The sequence below is a fragment of the Haliotis cracherodii genome, unplaced genomic scaffold, assembly GCF_022045235.1.
Source record: "Haliotis cracherodii isolate W230 unplaced genomic scaffold, xgHalCrac1.p SCAF_8, whole genome shotgun sequence".
NCBI lineage: Eukaryota > Metazoa > Mollusca > Gastropoda > Lepetellida > Haliotidae > Haliotis > Haliotis cracherodii.
The window spans coordinates 14,066,335-14,085,665 of NW_027266341.1; the positions used below are offsets into that span (position 1 = coordinate 14,066,335).

The 19,331-nt window shown below is 41.8% G+C and overlaps 1 protein-coding gene across 5 annotated transcripts in view; it reads right to left on the reverse strand.

The window, feature by feature from the left end:
- Window positions 1–5,494: 5,494 nt before the first annotated feature.
- The window catches only part of LOC139449609 (glutamate receptor ionotropic, kainate 2-like), an 84,290-nt gene continuing 70,453 nt past the window's right edge, over window positions 5,495–19,331 (reverse strand). For 4 of the 5 annotated variants that reach the window (XM_071231079.1, XM_071231083.1, XM_071231080.1 and 1 more), the window contains exons 9-13: window positions 16,527–16,649; window positions 12,433–12,633; window positions 11,130–11,959; window positions 8,547–8,733; window positions 5,495–7,816 (exon numbers count right to left, since the gene is read on the reverse strand). In XM_071231079.1, coding sequence (XP_071087180.1) covers window positions 7,766–7,816; window positions 8,547–8,733; window positions 11,130–11,959; window positions 12,433–12,633; window positions 16,527–16,649 — 1,392 coding nt within the window. In that variant the 3' untranslated portion in view covers window positions 5,495–7,765. Of the gene's footprint in view, window positions 7,817–7,959; window positions 8,734–11,129; window positions 11,960–12,432; window positions 12,634–16,526; window positions 16,650–19,331 lie in introns of all 5 variants that reach the window. The other variant, XR_011652185.1, reaches the window with a different exon arrangement.

Consider the following 19,331-nt stretch of genomic DNA (forward strand, 5'->3'; position numbering starts at 1 on the left):
ACGCATGGTGGTATTAGAGTACATTTTACATGTCAATCATTATATACAAGCAGTCAAAATGGCGGCGGACTAAAACAAAATATTGTAGATAAACAGTGGTAGATATAATAAGCATGTCTATTATCTAAGTTTTGATATTACAGAGAAGATCACATTTATAAACTTTGCTAAGTGGGGGAGACAGAGAGAGGGGGAGAGATGTGATGATTAACACAGGTATTGTTCACCATGCGCCAGTTATTTCATCATGTCACGTCCCAATGCCATTACGTGACTCCTGCTTGCCGGCGACATGTACAGAACGCTCCTCAATAATTCACCAGTTGATTCCAAATTTGACCATCCGTCTTTATGGCAGTGTTTACTGTACTTCACGCATACTGCTATAATTATTCTTTTAAAAAGGATAATTGAGTACTATTGCTCTAGCCTGCTGGAAACGCTCGATAAATCAGTGCAGCATGGTGGTTGAATGATGTACCTGGGATAAACGGTCTGGAGGGACCTCTCTTTGTGGTCAGCAATTGACTGATATCCCTGGGGACTCGCAAACTGAGTTCTGTATCATTGTCATCAGACATATTCATGCCGAGACCAGGCAGCTAGATGGTATTAGTGAATCTGTACAGCTTTATATGATGTCGCCTAGTCCTACAGTGTGTAATAACTGGTGCTACAATGTGCATGCGTGCACAGTGCTTAACACACTGGTTGAAATTCCGTCTCTATTTAACTGTTTGTTCATTTAACTTGAGTTGTTAGTTTAAGGAACAATGCCATTAACAACATAATGGAGATGTTACTAAATAAACTCTGGCAATCATCATTGTTGCTATGACAACTACACTGAGTGGTATCATGAGACCACTACTACGAAAAAAAAAATTATATATCCGTGCAAGCCTTTGTGCATACTGGTACTTACGTATATACCTCCATTAACGCAATAACATTCTTATTAATAACCAAGTATGAAATAATAACTTCATAGACGTATTATTTAATCAGTAACATTAAAAACTATATACGACGACTGCAAAATCGGTCACATTGTTCAGCGCAATAATGGTACACATGCCTCGCCCACCATACTTGTTAGATACCAAGGTTGGAATAATGACTGGCCTATACAAACTTCATTTCTTTTATCGTTCCTCTCAGTTTAGGAAGTTATGTGCCCCTCGCCACCGTTTCCTTGAACAAGGGGAGGTAACTCTGAGGATATTATATCAGCTATGGCAGCTCGGCGGTAATGACAGTTTACCACCTCCCCATAAGATGAAATGTAAAACAATAAAAGTTCGAACAAAAAACCCAAAGTGACCTTGAGCTAGGTCATTCAAATTAAATCTAAAGTAATCGTCAAGGTTGGAATCACACCTGATTTCAAATTACTACTACTTTTGTTTATTACTGCAAGGAACAGAAAAATCAATGTTCACAATTCAAGTCTTTCTGGCTTTAGCACTGTTCGATCGTCTCAAGACTGTAAGTTCCACTGGTAGAGAGAAAGGTACAGTTTGAGGTCTATAAAACTTTGGCATTTCATTCTCATCCACCTCAAGTTTTACCTTTTGTCCTGTCAAAGTACCAATTTCATCTGTGATTACTGAATGTTTCAACAAAACCTAGTGCCTTCTTGGTTTGCTCCGACACACGAAATAATGTCTTTTACGTGTGCCAGCCAATCACGGCCAGGCAGAGAGGGCCCACCACCACTGATAATAGTAACAGGAAGTGACAACTTCTGGGTTCTTTACTGAACATTTTAACGTCCTCTGTGGCCTTAATGGGTAAAATTTCACCTTGTAAGTTTCCAGTTCAGCACTTGCCGTTTTGACTGCAGACTTACGTGTGGCCAAGTCTTGATGAAGGTCCCTTCACACATTATGGTCACTGAAGCTCCGGTGTCCACTGCTAGGCATTCTGATTGCTGATCCAAAAGCAAAGTGACTCTATATAAATTGACAAGAAATGGCATTTGCATGCAAAAATGCTGCTATTGTTTCACCTGTAAGAAATCTTTAAAATCAGATCTTCGTACTCTGTCCCATAGCGAGAACTAAGATCTGGTTTTAATAAGATTGAGCTGAAGAGGGGAAACATTGATGCAAATTATCATGTTTTTATTAAAATGGCAAACAAATTAAAATTACAGTAAAGTAATTTTCCAATTTTGTTCGTCAAGAAAGACATGTGAACGATGTTGGTTTCAATTCATTCCGTTTTAAGTCGTCTAAGGCGCCGCTATTCGCTGTACAGAGTTTCGTCCCTTGGGTACGCCAGAAACCTGTAATTATGGGTTCGAATCCTGGTTCACCCTGATTATGTTTCTAGGTTTGTCAGCGCGTCGAAGACCTGCAGCACTTGGATTTTCCTCCAACATTAAGCTGGCACGCCGTAATATAACTTGAATACTGTAAAAAACGGCTTTAAACCCAACTCACTCACTCAAAGTGGTGACGGTATTATCACTTTTTTGAAACACCAGAGCGCGGGTGCCAGGAGAAGCACGATGCAACTGACTGAAAGACTTGACATGTACGGTTGTAGGCCACCAGGATCGGCACGTCATGCATGATAGTATGACTCGGATTATGTGAATGCAAAGTCCCCTATAACCCATGCTGACTGCAATGGGGGTCGGTGGTACCGATGATTGCTGAGCATGAAACATAGGGATGGGCGACTATGGAGACAGACACAACCGCAGCTATGAGCTGACTAATGTGTAGCATTGCATCACAATTTGAAGACTCTATATTCACTTGTCAACTCTTAGCAACAACACTACCCACTGTGCCACGGGGGACCATATTGCTGGTGGAATGATTTGGCTGATTGTGTTTCATCGTGCTCAGATGGCTGGAATATCGCTGACGTTTCCACCTCTGGTGTACCTTGTACAATTATACGTCGCACTGAATATTACTGATTTAGCGTAAAGAAGGAAAGGAGAGATGGAAAGAAGGAAATAAAGAAAAAAGATGGAAAGAAAGAAGGAATGAAGGAAAGGAGAGAACTAGAGAAAAAAGGTAGGAAAGAAAGAAAGAAGGAATGAAGGAGAGAAGACAGAAGGAAAGAAAGGAAAGAAGGGAGGAAAGAAAGAAGGAAAGAAAATATAACTAATCAACACGGTCGATGAGAGAAACTGTTTATTTTTTATGCTGGAAAATTATTCAGGCAAAATGTACAGTCATTCCTGACAATGATTTCGTGATACAGGACGAAGATTCTAATCTATGATCATTCATGCACAATAACGAACTCTGAACACCCAACATAGCACAACATTCCCTTCCATGAGACACGAGGTATTGACAGAGATACATGAATGCACGGTGGCAGTTCGGTATTGTAGGACTCGCTACAGCCGTGCGGGGAGATCAACTCCACCAACGTGTACCCTCTGAACCAGTATTTACACGAAGAAGTCATAAAATAAATACGTTGTTTTAGTACTTTCAAACAAATGTCACATTTCTATTCAAACATGTGCCCAGTAAAACAGGTAATAAAATTACGAGATGCAAAAAAGCAATAAGATTTGCTAGTTAATATATATATATATATATCTCAATTTTGTATTTTGACTTCATGGTTATTATTGGATCTGCTAGCCTACATTTGACAATACTACAGAGGCGTATGCACTTGCGGTCGTGGCCCCTACAAAATGCAACAGTGCAGTTGTGCAAATGTGCAACTTAACGTCAAGACAAACAACAAACAACACGTGTGTCTGTGCAAAATGTATGCGTATTTTCCTATTTTCAGATTTCTACGTTTTAATTCTTAAGATTTCAATCTTACCACTTTGTGGTCAGAGATGTTTTTTTCTGAAACCAGTAGCACATATGTACCCCTAAGGCAACGGTCAGTTGTATCATCTTCCTATTTCAAGATTTGTACATTTTCATTCTGCTGTGGTCAAGCAGACCTACTGTGACAGATAGTTGCATTTCTTCCTAGAAATATCAACCTGTACACACTGATAAGTCTTTGCGTGTCAATCATAATGGCAATGAAGCAATATTCGTAACCATTCGCCTCATTCCGTAACCTGCATTCGGTTTGTCCCGGAATGACACGAGTTGGTCACGAAAGAGAAACAAAGGGGTCTTCAATACTGAAATGTCCACACCACACACAGTGGTACAAGCTGAGGCCAGGTATGTGCAGGCACTTCTTGAAATAAACGTTGGTCAATATTCAGACCTAAATAACGTACATTCATTATGATACAAATCACCTGGAAGCTTCTGAGCCTAGTCATAAGGAAAAAAACCATTTATTACTTACAACTCTGTCGGATTTTTGAAGATTCATGAAACGAAGTGTCGATATTCTACACTCACCCACTCACGCTGCTGACACCAAAATATGTCAATTGGCCTGAAACCCAGTGCGAGTGATTGGACTAGTTTGGTTAAACGCTCTTTTCAATAGTATTTTAGTTGTATCACGGCGTGTCACCTTGTGGAAGGAAAACCCCAAAATACTTTTGTTTGTACCAATGAATATGATAAAGGATTTATGTTTAATATGTTCTTAATGTGATGATCCGAAGTGTCTCTATTTGCAAGTGGGTTATGTAGCTCACCTGCTGACGATGATGTACTGGCTACAGGAATTTGGACGATGATGACTGATACTATTCATGTAATTTATTCACTCCGATTCCGAGGATGGGACGGATGACGTGCCCTTGTGTTAGCTCACCTGGACCTTCTGTCCAGCTGAGGTAAAGTGTATTGTCTGCTGGACAGGGCATCATACATACACATATACAATACCTACATATATACACACGAACTACTTAACTAACTGTACACGCTCATGGCTGATCATAAGCAATTAGCAATCAGTGATTGTATAGTATACATTGTGATTCACGATATACAGACGGGTTTAACCGCAAGAGGCTGAAGGAGTCGTTGATGTACAGGCTACTATAGATACGTACCCAGGTAGCTTTCCGTATGCTGAAATGTACCCTATGCCAAATCAGAAAACACAAACGTACTCCAGCTTGGCAATGTCAAGCACTGGGAGTCTGGTACACAATGCACGGAGCCATTACTTTGTAGACATGCACAAGTCTATACTTCCAACTGATCTCGCTTGGTGTGGAATTGACGGATTTCTTCGTGCTGAAAGTACTTTGTCAAGCTAGAGTATATTTGTGTTGTCCGATTTCTAACAAAATGTACATTTTTGGACTGGTACGTTTTTATAGGGGGTTGGGTGACGGTGGTCGGTGTGAGTGGTATGAGGGTTGTTTCATGTATTGCCGACTCGCCCATTTCTTCTGCGTAATATATTTATCATGACATGTCCCTCTCCCTATGATAAATGACCAGTTTGTAAATAATGTTACAATTCCAAAAAATATTTGAAAAAATTATGACTGTCATTGTTGTCATTGTAGTCATGCAGCCCCCCCCCCCCCCCTCCCCCCCCCCCCCCCCCCCCCCCCGCCTCGCCCCTGCCCTCCTCACACACACACGTGTGGACTAGATTACCATGCCAATTATAATGATATAATCCTAAAAAATGTTTGAAAAAATTAGAGCTCTCTTTTTATACATGCACCCCCAAAACCCAACCCGCCACCACACCGCCAATACACGTAACATGCACCTCCGCCCCCATATCTAATTACCGGCCCCCTCAGAAGTATATAGAAAGCTCCCCGGGGTCCCTGGGGTACATACCTACAGTTCCGTATTTGACACTGACTCCATCTACACAGTAACATATAGATTCCACGATTGTCTCTTCATAAACACAATACATCATTCATTTAGAAGTATTTCATACAGGCTAAATAGAGTGCAGACGAAAACAGATATATCAACAAATTATACACATACACAAGAGTACACAATCGTCATGCATCGCCGGCGTATAAACATCGCAATTCTTCCAAATCTATCTAAGTCCTGTAAATGTTGATGCTGATTTATCCGGTCGAAACCGATGATCAAAATATTGGCTTGCCTCTCCGGATTATAACCTAACTGGTGGTAACTTTGCACTGCGCAGTCACCTTAACTCTCTCTCTCTCTCATCACACATTCGTAGTCAAAGTCAAATGAGATTGATTAGGGAAGAGTGAGTGAGTGAGTAAGTTGGGTTTAACGCCGCTTTTAACAGTATTCCAGTTACATTACGGCGTGTCAGCTAAATGTGGGAAGAAAGCCCGAAGTGATGTAGGTCTCAGAGGTTTACCACTTCGGTGAAACCCACGAGCACGGGTATGGTGCTGACAAACCTAGAAACCGGGATTCGAACTCACAATCATAGGTTTCTGGCGTATCCAAAGGACGCAACTCTGCACGGCGAATAGCGGCGCCTTAGGCGACTGGGCCACTCGTGCCCCCTGATTAGGGAAGAAGAAGACAATACTGTACATCTATACCCCTTCAAGACGTTGTGGCGTGACAGATTTACTATACTAATATTATATGAAAGCATCGGCTGGTCCTTAACTCCTTATGGGTAGTATAAGTTGTGCTTCACACATCATGGTACGTGCTTTGGTATGAAGTTCGCTTCCATAAAATCAATACACAGGCAAGACAAGTCATCTGCGACAATGTTTCATGAAAATGCTATGTGATCAGCATCTGTCTGTTACTAAACTGTCGGGAAGACACTTGAAAATTAGATCTGACAAAAAAATGAAAACCATATCAAAACGATACTAGGCTGCATGCAGAAGCCGAATCACTGGAAGTGAGTGAGTGAGTATGGTTTTACGCCGCTTTTAGCAATATTCCAGCAATATCACGGCGGGGGACACCAGAAATGGGCTTCACACATTGTACCCATGTCGGGAATCGAACCCGAGTCTTCGGCGTGACGAGCGAACGCTTTAACCACTAGGCTACCCGACCGCCCCCGAAACAGTGGAAAGTTAAGGTTCAAATCAATATTAGGAAACCCGTATGAAATACATCACCATCGAATAGTAACCATTCTTTGTAGGTTTCATTTTAGCCACTATTAAACAAGGGTGTATACTTTCTTTTGTCCGGCACGCTACAACTGATGGACACAGTGCGAGATATACACAATAAATTACATTGACATATATGATATATGTATATCTGATCAGTATGAATGAAGTTTTTAATGCGTAAAACCATCAAAGCCACCAACAAAGAAGTAATGAACCTGTATGAAATCTGTATATCATACTTACTGATAATACTAACTTACATAATTCATGTTTTTTTTAATATATTCATCATACACCGCACATGAATATCGGTTTTTAACACTCCAAGCTATCTTCCTGCAGGAGACCTGAGCACGAAACGATGAAGCATAACCACTCGTTAGTTTGTTGAACGTCACATGGTTGTCGGAAGGCACATCCACACCCACACAATCCGAATCAGGAATATAAGTTAATGCTATCCAGACAACGGAATAGTAAAACAAACATAGTATTCCGGAATAAGGTTGAGGATTAAGCTGGTTGGAATCAGCAATAATCAGCACTCATTCCGGAGAGCAATAATGACAACCGGAAACAAATTGCATTTCCGCATATGTAGTTCGGAATCGGGAACCTGGCGTCAAACAGTGAATGAAAACCGAAATTGGAATTCTTTCAGTTCAGACATCAGTTTGGACTTCCGGTGTAAGCGGAAGTCACCAGAGGACCAGCAGACCTTGGCGATGTCTCTCCGGCCAATCAGGAGGTTGTTCTTGCGAAGTGTGTGGTAGGTATGACTGTCAGTGCCGTGTTCACTCATAGAAAACTGGATTTTTCTTTGTTGTTTGTTGTGAAATCGGGTTTATCCTTAGAGGAAAACAAAGAATTTATTTTAAAATATTACACATCAGTTCGAGAGAGAGAGAGAGAGACAGAGAGAGAGAGAGAGAGAGAGAGAGAGAGAGAGAGAGAGAGAGAGAGAGAGAGAGAGAGAGAGACGTGTTACTTACATTGGGGTTTTATGTTGCTAGAGCGCCGATTACAGAGGAGAGATTGTTGAATACAGAGTCCGGTGTAGAGAGGGTGACGACTATTCACAGGCTGGTACAGAGAAAGTGACGAATATTGAGAGACCGGTGTAGAGAGGGTGTCGATATTGAGAGACCAGTAAAGAGAAGATGACAAATATTCAGAGGCTGGTATAGAGAGAGCGACGAATATTCTGAGGCTGGTATTGAGAGTGTGACGAATATTCCGAGGCTGGTATAGTGGTAGTGGTGAAAATTCAGAGGCTGGTATAGCGAGAGTGACGAATATTCAGAGGCTGGTATAGAGAGAGTGACGAATATTCAGAGGCTGGTATAGGGAGAGTGACGAATATTGAGAGGCTGGTACAGAGAGAGTGACGAATATTCAGAGGCTGGTACAGAGAGGGTGACGAATATTCAGAGGCTGGTATATATATATAGAGAGTGACGAGTATTCAGATATCGATGCAGAAAGGGTGTCGAATATTCACAGATCAGTATAGAGAGGTTCGCGAATATTGAGAGGCCAGTGTAGAGAGAGTTGATCACGGAGTCGCCTGTGTCTTTACCTTCCTGTTGGTCTTGTTGGCTTTGAGCAGCATGTTGGCGGAGTACTCCGCGAGACAGGCCAACCCTGCGATCACAATACCGCCGACCAGGATGAAGAAGACGCCAGCGACGTTCTCTATCTGGAGCTCGGACGTCTCATCCGACGACGACTTGGCGGGGTCCGGGCAGCTCCTGCTTCCCCACCACCTGGATCACGGGAAGGAAAAGAACACAACTGAATGTAAGACTGTTTGTCTGTCTGTCTGTCTGTTGTTTAACGCCGCACTCAGCAATAGTCCAGCTACATTAATCATCGATATACGCAAATGGGATAGGATGACATGCATCAACAAAGTCAGCGAGCCTGACCACGCGATCCCGTTAGTCGCCTCTTACGACAAGCATGGGTTGCTAAAGATCAATTCTACCCCGGATCTTCACGAATGTAAGAAGTACACTTCATCCCTAAAGTGACGAGTGACAGCTTTCCGTCGCTATCGGTGTTATAACAGTCACACCACACCGAGTGACACCAACAACTGGGTTCACACATTGTACCCTTATGATGTGTTTGTATTGCCACTCCAAAGGTTTAACTCTAATTGAGGATGAGTATCATGTATTGTCAATCTGTGACAGATACCGAGCTGCAAGAAGAGAATGCTTTGCTGAAAGTGAAATCAACTTTAGCACATTCTAACAGTTTTTAAACCTTATGTCAACACACTCTAAAGAACTTTAAACACACATTGGACTATTTCTATCTAAAGTTATGAATATACGTGAGTGAGTGAGTGAGTGAGTGAGGTTTTACGCCGCTTTTAGCAATATTCCAGCAATATCACGGCGGGGGACACCAGAAATGAGCTTCACACATTGTACCCATTGTCGGGAATCGAACCCGGGTCTTCGGCGTGACGAGCTAACGCTTTAACCACTAGGCTACCCGACCGCCCCTATGAATATACGTAACTCATCACTGTTCTAACGTATTCTAAAACTATTTGTCTTAACATAACGCCATATTATATAAGCATGTATGATCTACATTATGTCAACATGTATTATGGGCTGGAGGCCTGATTACTGAATAAATCTGTCTGTCTGTCTGTCTACCCTTATGGGGGTTCGAACCACGGTCACATGTCACAAAGGGCCACCCTTCCGGTGTACCCCTCCGACCTGCACTCTATTATTGATAGGACACCGCAGATGAAGAAAATCTCGGGACTGGAGATCTATTTCCATCACACGACATAAACAGTTCTTTCTTCCAAGGCATGTCAAGCACACGTTTGGGAGTATAACAATGTCAGAGTGCACACTGACAAATATTTTGATTCATCTGAATTTATGTAAATGCAAACACCAGACGTCAGTAGGGGATGTGAAGAAATCTAAACTGGGAAACATTCATTAGTGAGTGCAGTCTCTTGAGCTGAATATGTTGACGTCATGGCGAATACCGTTACAGTAATCACTGGAGTAGGCCCTAGGGAAGACCGTGTGTTTGTATATTAGAAAACCACACTGCAGTTTTATGTAGTGTTAGCATAGTGCAATAAAATTGGTTCGTGAACCATATGCCAATTAGCTGGTGTATGCAAAATTGACTGGGAGACTATAACTGCATACAATGTAGGTTATGTCTCGTCTTAGAACAAATACCAATGCAGTATTGCCATCCTTTTATACAAGAATGGATTCGGTGATTCACGCGTCAGATTTCGTTTATGGAATTTGTGCTTGGGGAACATCCATTTGATTCCTGTGGAGGGGGCGGGATTATCGTTTCAGAACAATCTATTTTTTCACAGTTGTATCCTACCGAGCAGCATCAAACAATGTATTCGTCTTCATTATTAACACACAATATGATTACGTTTTGGTATTTTCAACAAAACAAACTGTTCATATTGCTTTCACCACTGCTAACAAACTATTCATTTTTGGCATATTTCTGCACAAACTAAATTTCCCCACCTCAACTGAAATCCAATGGACGCTCCCTTACTTATTTTATTTTTTACAAAGGGACTGGTACCACGAGAAATACTAAAGGGCCTCCACTCCCCATTATATGAACCGAGATATTGTTCAGGGCGGCGTCAAACCCATCTCACGAATTCACTCAACACTACTGCTACTACATACATGCAACCTTGATACTGCTACATCCACAAATACATATGACACTGAAGCTGCCACCACCGCCTCGTTTACTACGGCTACTACCACAACTACTGCTACTTCTAGCGTCACCACTTGTTCCACAACGCCTAATCCCCAAAACATCAGTTAATATGTTGTTTGTTGTTTAACGTCGCTCTCAGCAATATTACAGCTCCATGACGGAGGTCTGTAAATAATCGAGTCTGGTGAAAAAATATCCACTACGTCAAGGTACAATGATAGCACTCTACTGAGTCAGCGACCATAACCGCCCGATCCATTTGGTCGCCTTTTACGACCAGCATGGGTTGCTGGAGAACTCTTCTAAGATGGTATCCCGACTGGTACCTCAGTAAATAGATACTGCTTCTATAACTACTTCTACTCAGACCATTCCTTTCTAATCGATACCTAACAGCACTCATACTCACTTATTCTCCAATTCATGCAGTATGCCACTATCACTGAGCTTCAGTATAGTCATGGAGAGTTCGTCCAGGTAAGTCGCCCCTGGTGGAACCCCAATCCCAAACCCCTTGGGGTCAAACGGCGGGCCTATCTCCATGACATCGCAGTCTGTGGTTGTCTTATACTTGTTGACTGTAGTGTCCCAGAAGAAGGCATAGTTCCCATCCGTCACCTTGCCATACCCTTCGGTTGTATTGTCCACCATGGAGTCTGGTTCAATCTCCGACATCTGGGCCCACATCTTGGAAAAATGTTCAATGTTTGTGTTCGCAAAGAAGGACATGACGCCACTGTTCTTGACCGTTCCGTACTTGATCTTGGTCTGTTGGGCCAAGTCTGTGACAGATTTGATCGGGGTGTTGATCTTTTTGACCGTGAGGAAAGCTGCAAGGTTGGCGGTGTAGGAAGAGATCAGGATGAGGGCGAAGAACCACCACGAGCTGGTCAGGATACGTCCTGGGATTGTGATCGGACAGGCGTCGGTGTTGCCTTGCAGCAGGGAGCCGAATATGAACCAGAAACTCTCCCTGACAGAGATCTGGGGATTGGTTCTCTGTTTGGTGGAGCCGATTCTCTCCAACATGTACAGGACGAAGCTGACAACGACAAAGGCGGCGAGGGTGCAGCCCCAGACGGTGAGGGACAAGGGGTTGAGGAACTCGAAGTAGGACACCTTTCTCTGGGGGATCTTGAGGATGACAGTGATGTACCGCGTCATGAATGGCTTGGTGAAGTCAACGGCCTCCTCGCGACCGGAGTTGATGCTGAGTGGCGCCACCGACATCGTTGCTTCCTGGAAATATGGTTATATTTCGAGTTTATTAATATTATCATTTAGGACGGATCTATTTTGTACAGTACGTTTCCAACACACAGGCGAATCATTGCCCAATTGCATTTTTTGCAACTAAACAATTTTTAATTAGTTTTTAGTGGTCGTGGGTTCGAATCCCAGATTCATCGAAATTATGACCTTTGATTGATGAGCAACATAACCACGCTCGTGAATTTCATTAAAAAGGTTAACATGAAAACCCCCAACTTGCATCATTTCTCCAATATTGACACTTAATACAACAGATTTTACTGTTCAGATTGGCGTTAAGGATAAATCGCTCACTTGGATATGATACAAATGAAGATATTTGATAAATATACTTTGGAGCTCACGATTTCGATCGACAAAATTAACCAACTCTCTCTTCCATTTCATCATCTTTGTTGTGGGAACCAAGTGTTTTTTGGTAGTATTTGGTAATATCTCACCCCATCCAGCAACTCTTTTATGATGCCATTCCACTCCCCATCTTTCTTGGTGCCAAAGTTCCCATCAGGAACAAGGTAGATCTCAAAGTTGAAACTCAGCGTCTCAGCCACACGCCCGAGCAGGTCGACGGCAAAACCCTCAAAGCGATCGTTGCCACGTCTCATGAGATAGTCCCTCTTAAACATGGTGAAGGGCTGCTCCTGAAACAGGGGAGAGGGGGTGGTTGTACAACCGGTATTTGATAACAAAGAGCAACCTTCTGAAATCTGTTTCATTTCATGCATGTGGAAACCTATGGAGATTCTGAGAATATTGGTTCCCAGAAATCTAATATGCTTGTCTGAGAGGCGACTAAATGGATCTGATGGTCAGGCTCTGTGTCTTGGTTGATGATTGTGGTGTCTACACTGCTCAACTTTGAAAAACAATAGCGCATACAACTCTCGCTCACAACTTTGATCGGGGATTCAACTTTCAAGGCCTCAGTAAAGCATTCAAAACGTTTTATGAAATGTGGGGGACATTACCAAAATTGTGACCAAAACGATGTCTGATGCAACTCCCTATTTTGACTCATACCAAATGTTTTCTCGTTTGTTTAGGCAGAGACTATTGGTCTCTGGACCAGGTGAAGACTTCCCTTGACTTTGCATGTGTTCGTGATGTGCGATTTCCAGTGATTATGGGAAGGGTTTTGTCACTTTTAACATGATTAAACAAAACTATTATCGACTCGAATTAAGCTTGCAACAGCTGCATCAAGACTACCGAGGCTCTCCAACCCTTTAACAGAGATAAGCATCAGAGATCGTTAAGATCATTTTGCGGAACGGGACCCGTGTGTCATGCTCTGCCCTGAACTACAATACGGCGTGCGCATATGTCCCGTGGTACCGAGGCTTGGAGAGGATACACCCAGAGCACTCTGGTGTTTGTCACACTGTAACTGGGGCGGTCGGGTAGCCTAGTGGTTAAAGCGTTCGCTCGTCACGCCGAAGACCCGGGTTCGATTCCCGACATGGGTACAATGTGTGAAGCCCATTTCTGGTGTTCCCCGCCGTGATATTGCTGGAATATTGCTAAAAGCGGCGTAAAACCTCACTCACTCACACTGTAACTGGGGGGGCCGGGTCAGAAGCGTTAACCAGCACTTTAGATTTCTGGTCGTAAAAGCGACCAAATTGGCTCTGGTGGTCTGACTCGGTAACTTGAGTACCATTGTACGGCGTGAAATGCTGGTAATGCAGTCAATCATTGTTCGTTTATAAAGAAAAATACCAGTAATAAATCGCCGTATCTTTTGATACAAACATTTTTGTTTCAGTTGTTAGAAAAAACTGTTTCAAGTTTGTTTTTTTTTGTTCAATTTTTTGTGTGCCCCTTTTAATAAAAGCGGTATCTGGGTTTGCAGCTGTAGCTGAAAAAATTATCTAATCCCCATAAAAAATACATTTATTCGAATATCCGTCGTGATATAGTCCCGAGACTAATTGCGTCAACACACACTGAAGGAGTCACACAGTGCCGCCAACGTAATAACTGTTTTGTGAACGTGATATTCATCTGATAAATGCAAAATATTAGTCATCTCCCGTAACCAGACAGATTGCATGGCAAACATTGCACAATCTGTTAGTAGAAGTGCCTCCATTTATGACTTACGATTGATTATAATTACAATCAAAGAGTAATCAATGATTTATATAGTGGGCCGTTAGCGGAGGCAGTCTTTGTCCCAGATGTGTTCTGCTGCTATGCGTATTTGCTTTCTAAGCATTGTATTTCGTTATATTTGATAATGTTATTTGTACTGATTTTTTCTTCATGAAAGACTTCCTCTGGTTCGTTTATATCAATTAAGGTTCTGAATTTCAGACATTAAACATTTTCAACAAATGGTTTGTCGAATCGTCAAACGACTTGTTTGCTTTCATAAAACATAATGATTTGTCAATGTCGTATGTAAACACACTTTCTCACACTGAAAGTCATTAAGCAAGTTGAGCGTGCATTTCCATGTTGCCTTGGATTGTATATACGCCACAGTGTTACACATGCATAGGTTGTATTCAAGGGTAGGAGGGGCGGTCGGGTAGCCTAGTGGTTAAAGCGTTCGCTCGTCACGCCGAAGACCCGGGTTCCTCCCCGACATGGGTACAATGTGTGAAGCCCATTTCTGGTGTCCCCCGCCGTGATGTTGCTGGAATATTGCTAAAAGCGGCGTAAAACCATACTCACTCACTCATGGGTAGGACAAACACATATATCGCATAGATGTAGAAAGAGTTTCGTGTTTAATTATTTGTTTGTTGTTTAACGCTGCACTCATCTATATTCTAGCTACAGCAGCCTGTAAATAATCGAGTCTGGACCAGATAATCCAGTGATTGATATTACGAGCAACGATCGATGACGTCGGGGGACTCTGAAGCCCCATCAGCCAAGTCTACGAGTCTGACCGACCACCCGATCCACGACTGCTTGTATTGTCATAGTAAACAACTTGATAGACTTCGAAGCGAGGCGGTGAGATCAGCTGATCGTTCATTCCAGGTCGCTTTCTTGACGTTTTGCAATCGGGACAAGTGTTACCCTTGAAGTTTGAATATCTCACTTTTACAAATGAAGTATAGTTTCATTGTATAGGTATGCACACCTACATGTATGTTGTATTATCGCCGACAGGCTATATACATACAGCTATGTACAGCGGCTGAGCAATACGGTACCTCATATAACAATGAGAATATGCCACGGATTTGAGAATATGCCACGGATATGAAAATATGCCACGGATTCGAGAATATGCCACGGATTTGAGACCCGACATAGATCTGAGTCCTACATAAATGTTCCCTCTGAGGTGGGGGAAGTCTTAAAATTTCATTGTCCACTCTTCAATTATATTCAGCAGTAGTCTTTCCGACAGTTTACTTAAGCCTGGAGTTAAAGGGGCCATTTTTATTTTTACCATGACCTTTATGGAAAGGTAATTGTTTCCCCAAAAGGAACATTTTTGGTATGTATAACAATTTCATTATAAAATGTAACAATGTGATGATTAATAGATCTACCAGAATATTTGATATGGTCATTAACTACACCTTAGGGACAAGGCGATTTTCCGCTTTTCAGACTCTCCCCACGCTTCTGACATGTATCGTTTTCATTATGAATATTAATATAATCAGTAAAATCAGAGTCAAAAACTGATATCGTGATCTGGCACTTTAAAATATTTGGCAAAGAGAAAACAGGTCCCTCCCTCTGTCTTGCAGACCCTGATACAAATATATATCAAATACAGCCCATGCAAGTTTATAATGTTTAGCAAGTCTAGATTACTGCAGTATCTGAAAATGAAGAGAGTAACTGGGCTCCCTTTTATTATATTTTTTATAACTGAACGACTGTTTTTTCTGTACGATATGTTCATTTCAGAGACTAGATGTTAGTCTGTCTACCTTCCTCTGTATTACAGGACTCTTCGTTATACAAAGGTCGTTATTCACTCGCTGAAGTCACAGTGATAGCGACTCATAATGATTTATGTTTAATATAATTACATTAATAATATTAGATTACATATAATATTTTTAATGGACTTATATTCTTCTTTAATTACTCCTAATTGTGAAACGAAGTGTCACATGAGAACATAATTGGATAATCAAATCACAGATTTTAATAACCAATCATTTGCTAATTACATTACAATAGAGGTCATCGTCAGCGTGTTGTCATATTACCACGTAATTATCAGTAATTAATTGCAATTAAGCCTTGACCTTGGTGTGTATCATGATTCAATCTCACCCGCAGGTTTAAGCAAGGTCACCCCGATAAGACTGAAGTTCAAGACTGTCTACATAAGGCTGGTCGTATCAGTGTGTCTATATAAGGCTTGTTGTAATCAGAGGTTACATATAAATCTGGTTGTAGTTTATAACTAAGATGGCTGCCTCCATCAAACCACAAGCGGTCGAGAGCTTCAATGCCCGATGTTATTGGGCATATTCTCTCCAAATATAACATGACCTTGACCGCATGACGACACTGCCCATGACCTTTTGCTGTCTCCAAAGTTACTTACAAGAATCATGACGACCTTGACCGTGCGACCTTTAAGAGGGAAAATACGTCTTCGCTTTGGGGGAGCTTGAGACGTGTTGAGGAGAAGGTAACTGTGAGATGGGCGCTTCATCCATTCCCCGTGCTGCAATCAAAGTGACGGCTCATTTATTAATCTTTATTAAACAAGACAGGTTAAAAAGACAACGTACTTAAAACATTGGCGTGGGAGGACATATAATTAATTACAATTCAATTCATCTCTTCATTACCTGATTCCAAAAGTCACTTTACCACTTCACCTTAATGTATATGTTACAGTCAATGTCTGTAATGAGGCAATGTGTATATTGACTGCAAAGTTCAGTCAATGTGTATGTTGACTGCAAAGTTCAGTCAATGTGTATATTGACTGCAAAATTCAGTCAATGTGTCTATTGACTGCAAAGTTCAGTCAATGTGTATATTGACTGCAAAGTTCAGTCAATGTGTATATTGACTGCAAAAATCAGTCAATGTGTATATTTACTGCAAAGTTCAGTCAATGTGTATATTGACTGCAAAGTTCAGTCAATGTGTATATTGACTACAAAGGTCAGTCAATGTGTATATTGACTGACATTTTCAGTCAATATGAACTAGTTTCCAAAAGAAACGATACCAACTTATTTTCAAAATTGTTTTTTACTAAGTGAATTGTCTAGTATGAAAACATGCCAATTCGTATTGCACATCCCAAACACAGCATAGTCGATAAAAAATACCGGGAACACGTGATCACTTCCGGGAAAAAACGTAAATTTCGTGAAAGTGACATTTCCCTCTCTAGCATGTTCTGCACGTGCATAAAAACTGTATAAAACGGCTGATCAGACACGTTGATATCACAGCAACAAAAAGAACACAAGATATGCCACGTTTGACAGCCATCGAGAGAGAGAGAGCCGTTGGAATGGTCCAACAAGGTCCATCACCAGGTTGATGCAGCGGTTACGTCAGACAGGTCAGACGTCAGACAGGCCCAGGTGTGGAAGACCACGAGTAACCACGCCCCGTGAAGATCGTTACATCCGGGTATTACACCTGAGGAACCGCACCGTAACAGCGACGTCCACGGCGGCTACAGCACTGGGACACAGGATCAGTCGACAGACCGTCTACAGGAGACTACGGCAGTATGGTATCTGGCCACGTCATCCCTACCGCGGACGCTCCTGACGCCTCGACACCGGAACAACAGACTGATCTGGGCCAGGCGAGTTCGACGTTGGCAACGTGTTTTGTTCTCTGATGAGAGCAGATTCCTCATCTTCAGAAACGATGGACGGCAGCTTGTATACCGACGATTTGGTGAACGTTTGGCGCCTAACTGTATCCAACAGGTCCGGCCGTTTGGAGGTGGAGGGTTAATGGTTTGGGGTGGCATATGTGGTGACGTCAAAACGATGCTTGTCGTAATTCGTGGAAACCTGAATGCACAGCGTTATCTTGATGACATCCTACGGCCTGCTGTGGTGCCCTTTATTCAGCAACAGCCTCGTGGACTCCTTTTCCAACATGACAATGCAAGGCCACACACAGCAAGATTGACACAGAACTTCTTTGCCAACGCCAACGTACAGGTTTTGCCATGGCCCGCATGTTCACCGGACATGAATCCCATCGAGCACTTATGGGACCACCTCGATCGGCAAATCCGACGTCGCCCTGTGCCTCCAGTCAACGTCCAGGACTTGGAACGATGTCTCCTCGAGGAATGGCAACGTAACACTCCCAACGTCATCAGACGTTTGACGTCATCAGTCCGTAGGCGTGTTCTGGCATGTATTGATGCTCACGGTGGACATACCCGCTACTGACTTGACTTTGAGACGTGTGGTGTGACATTTCCCGTTGTTTCTGTGATCATTACTTTAACGAAATGTTCATTTTTCGACCCCACCCATCTTTAAAGGCTTGTCATATTGGTTTTACAGATTTTATTGAAATGAAATTTTTGTACAGATGTTGTGAAAGGATTTCTCAAAAGCATAACACCAATCCTAAACTTCTGCAGTTTAGTTTTTCTTTTATGTCGTTGCAAACAGGTGGTATCGATTCTTTTGTTTATATAATGCCTGAAAAATGAGACTTTTTTCGACAGATTGACCAAAATTGATTAGACTCCTTTATTTAATCTCTTTATTTGAAGTTGGATCTGTTGTGATGCTACGAAGATCAAAGTATCTTCTGTAAGTAATTAAAATGTTTCCACAATTGATTGGTTCTTCAAACATGAAAGAATGCTAATGAGTACTTTTTTATGTTACTTATTAGAAGAATATAATGTGAACAGTTATATGACTTAGATTACAGTAATATTGTTTCAATATAATTTTTCGAGGTTGTTACATGTGAACAAATATTTCATCAGCCTAAATTTTAATAATTCTAGTTGTCACTTGTCTGGTTTGTGGGAGAGCACACTGCAATGAGATCGTCTTCAGCCGCAATTCTCTCGAGAAGTTCTGTTAGTAAGTACGAAGTACCAAACAAGGCTTTGTATAGTGATTGTTTGATACCAGTGATTGGTTTCTGTAACTAATAAGCAAGCTTGTCGAGTCATTGCCCCATTACCACCATTACCATTATAGTATTACTGTCAACTTTATTTATAGGTCACTGTCACTTATTGTTTTGATATCATGTAACAATTGTACTTTTCTGGCTTCTAGTCAGGTAATTTGCATTGTTGAGGAGACTGTCACTACTACCTATTATTTGACTAATTACCTATCTTGCTTCTAATCTGTTTTACGTTTAAATTTATTAAGAAAACAAATGATCA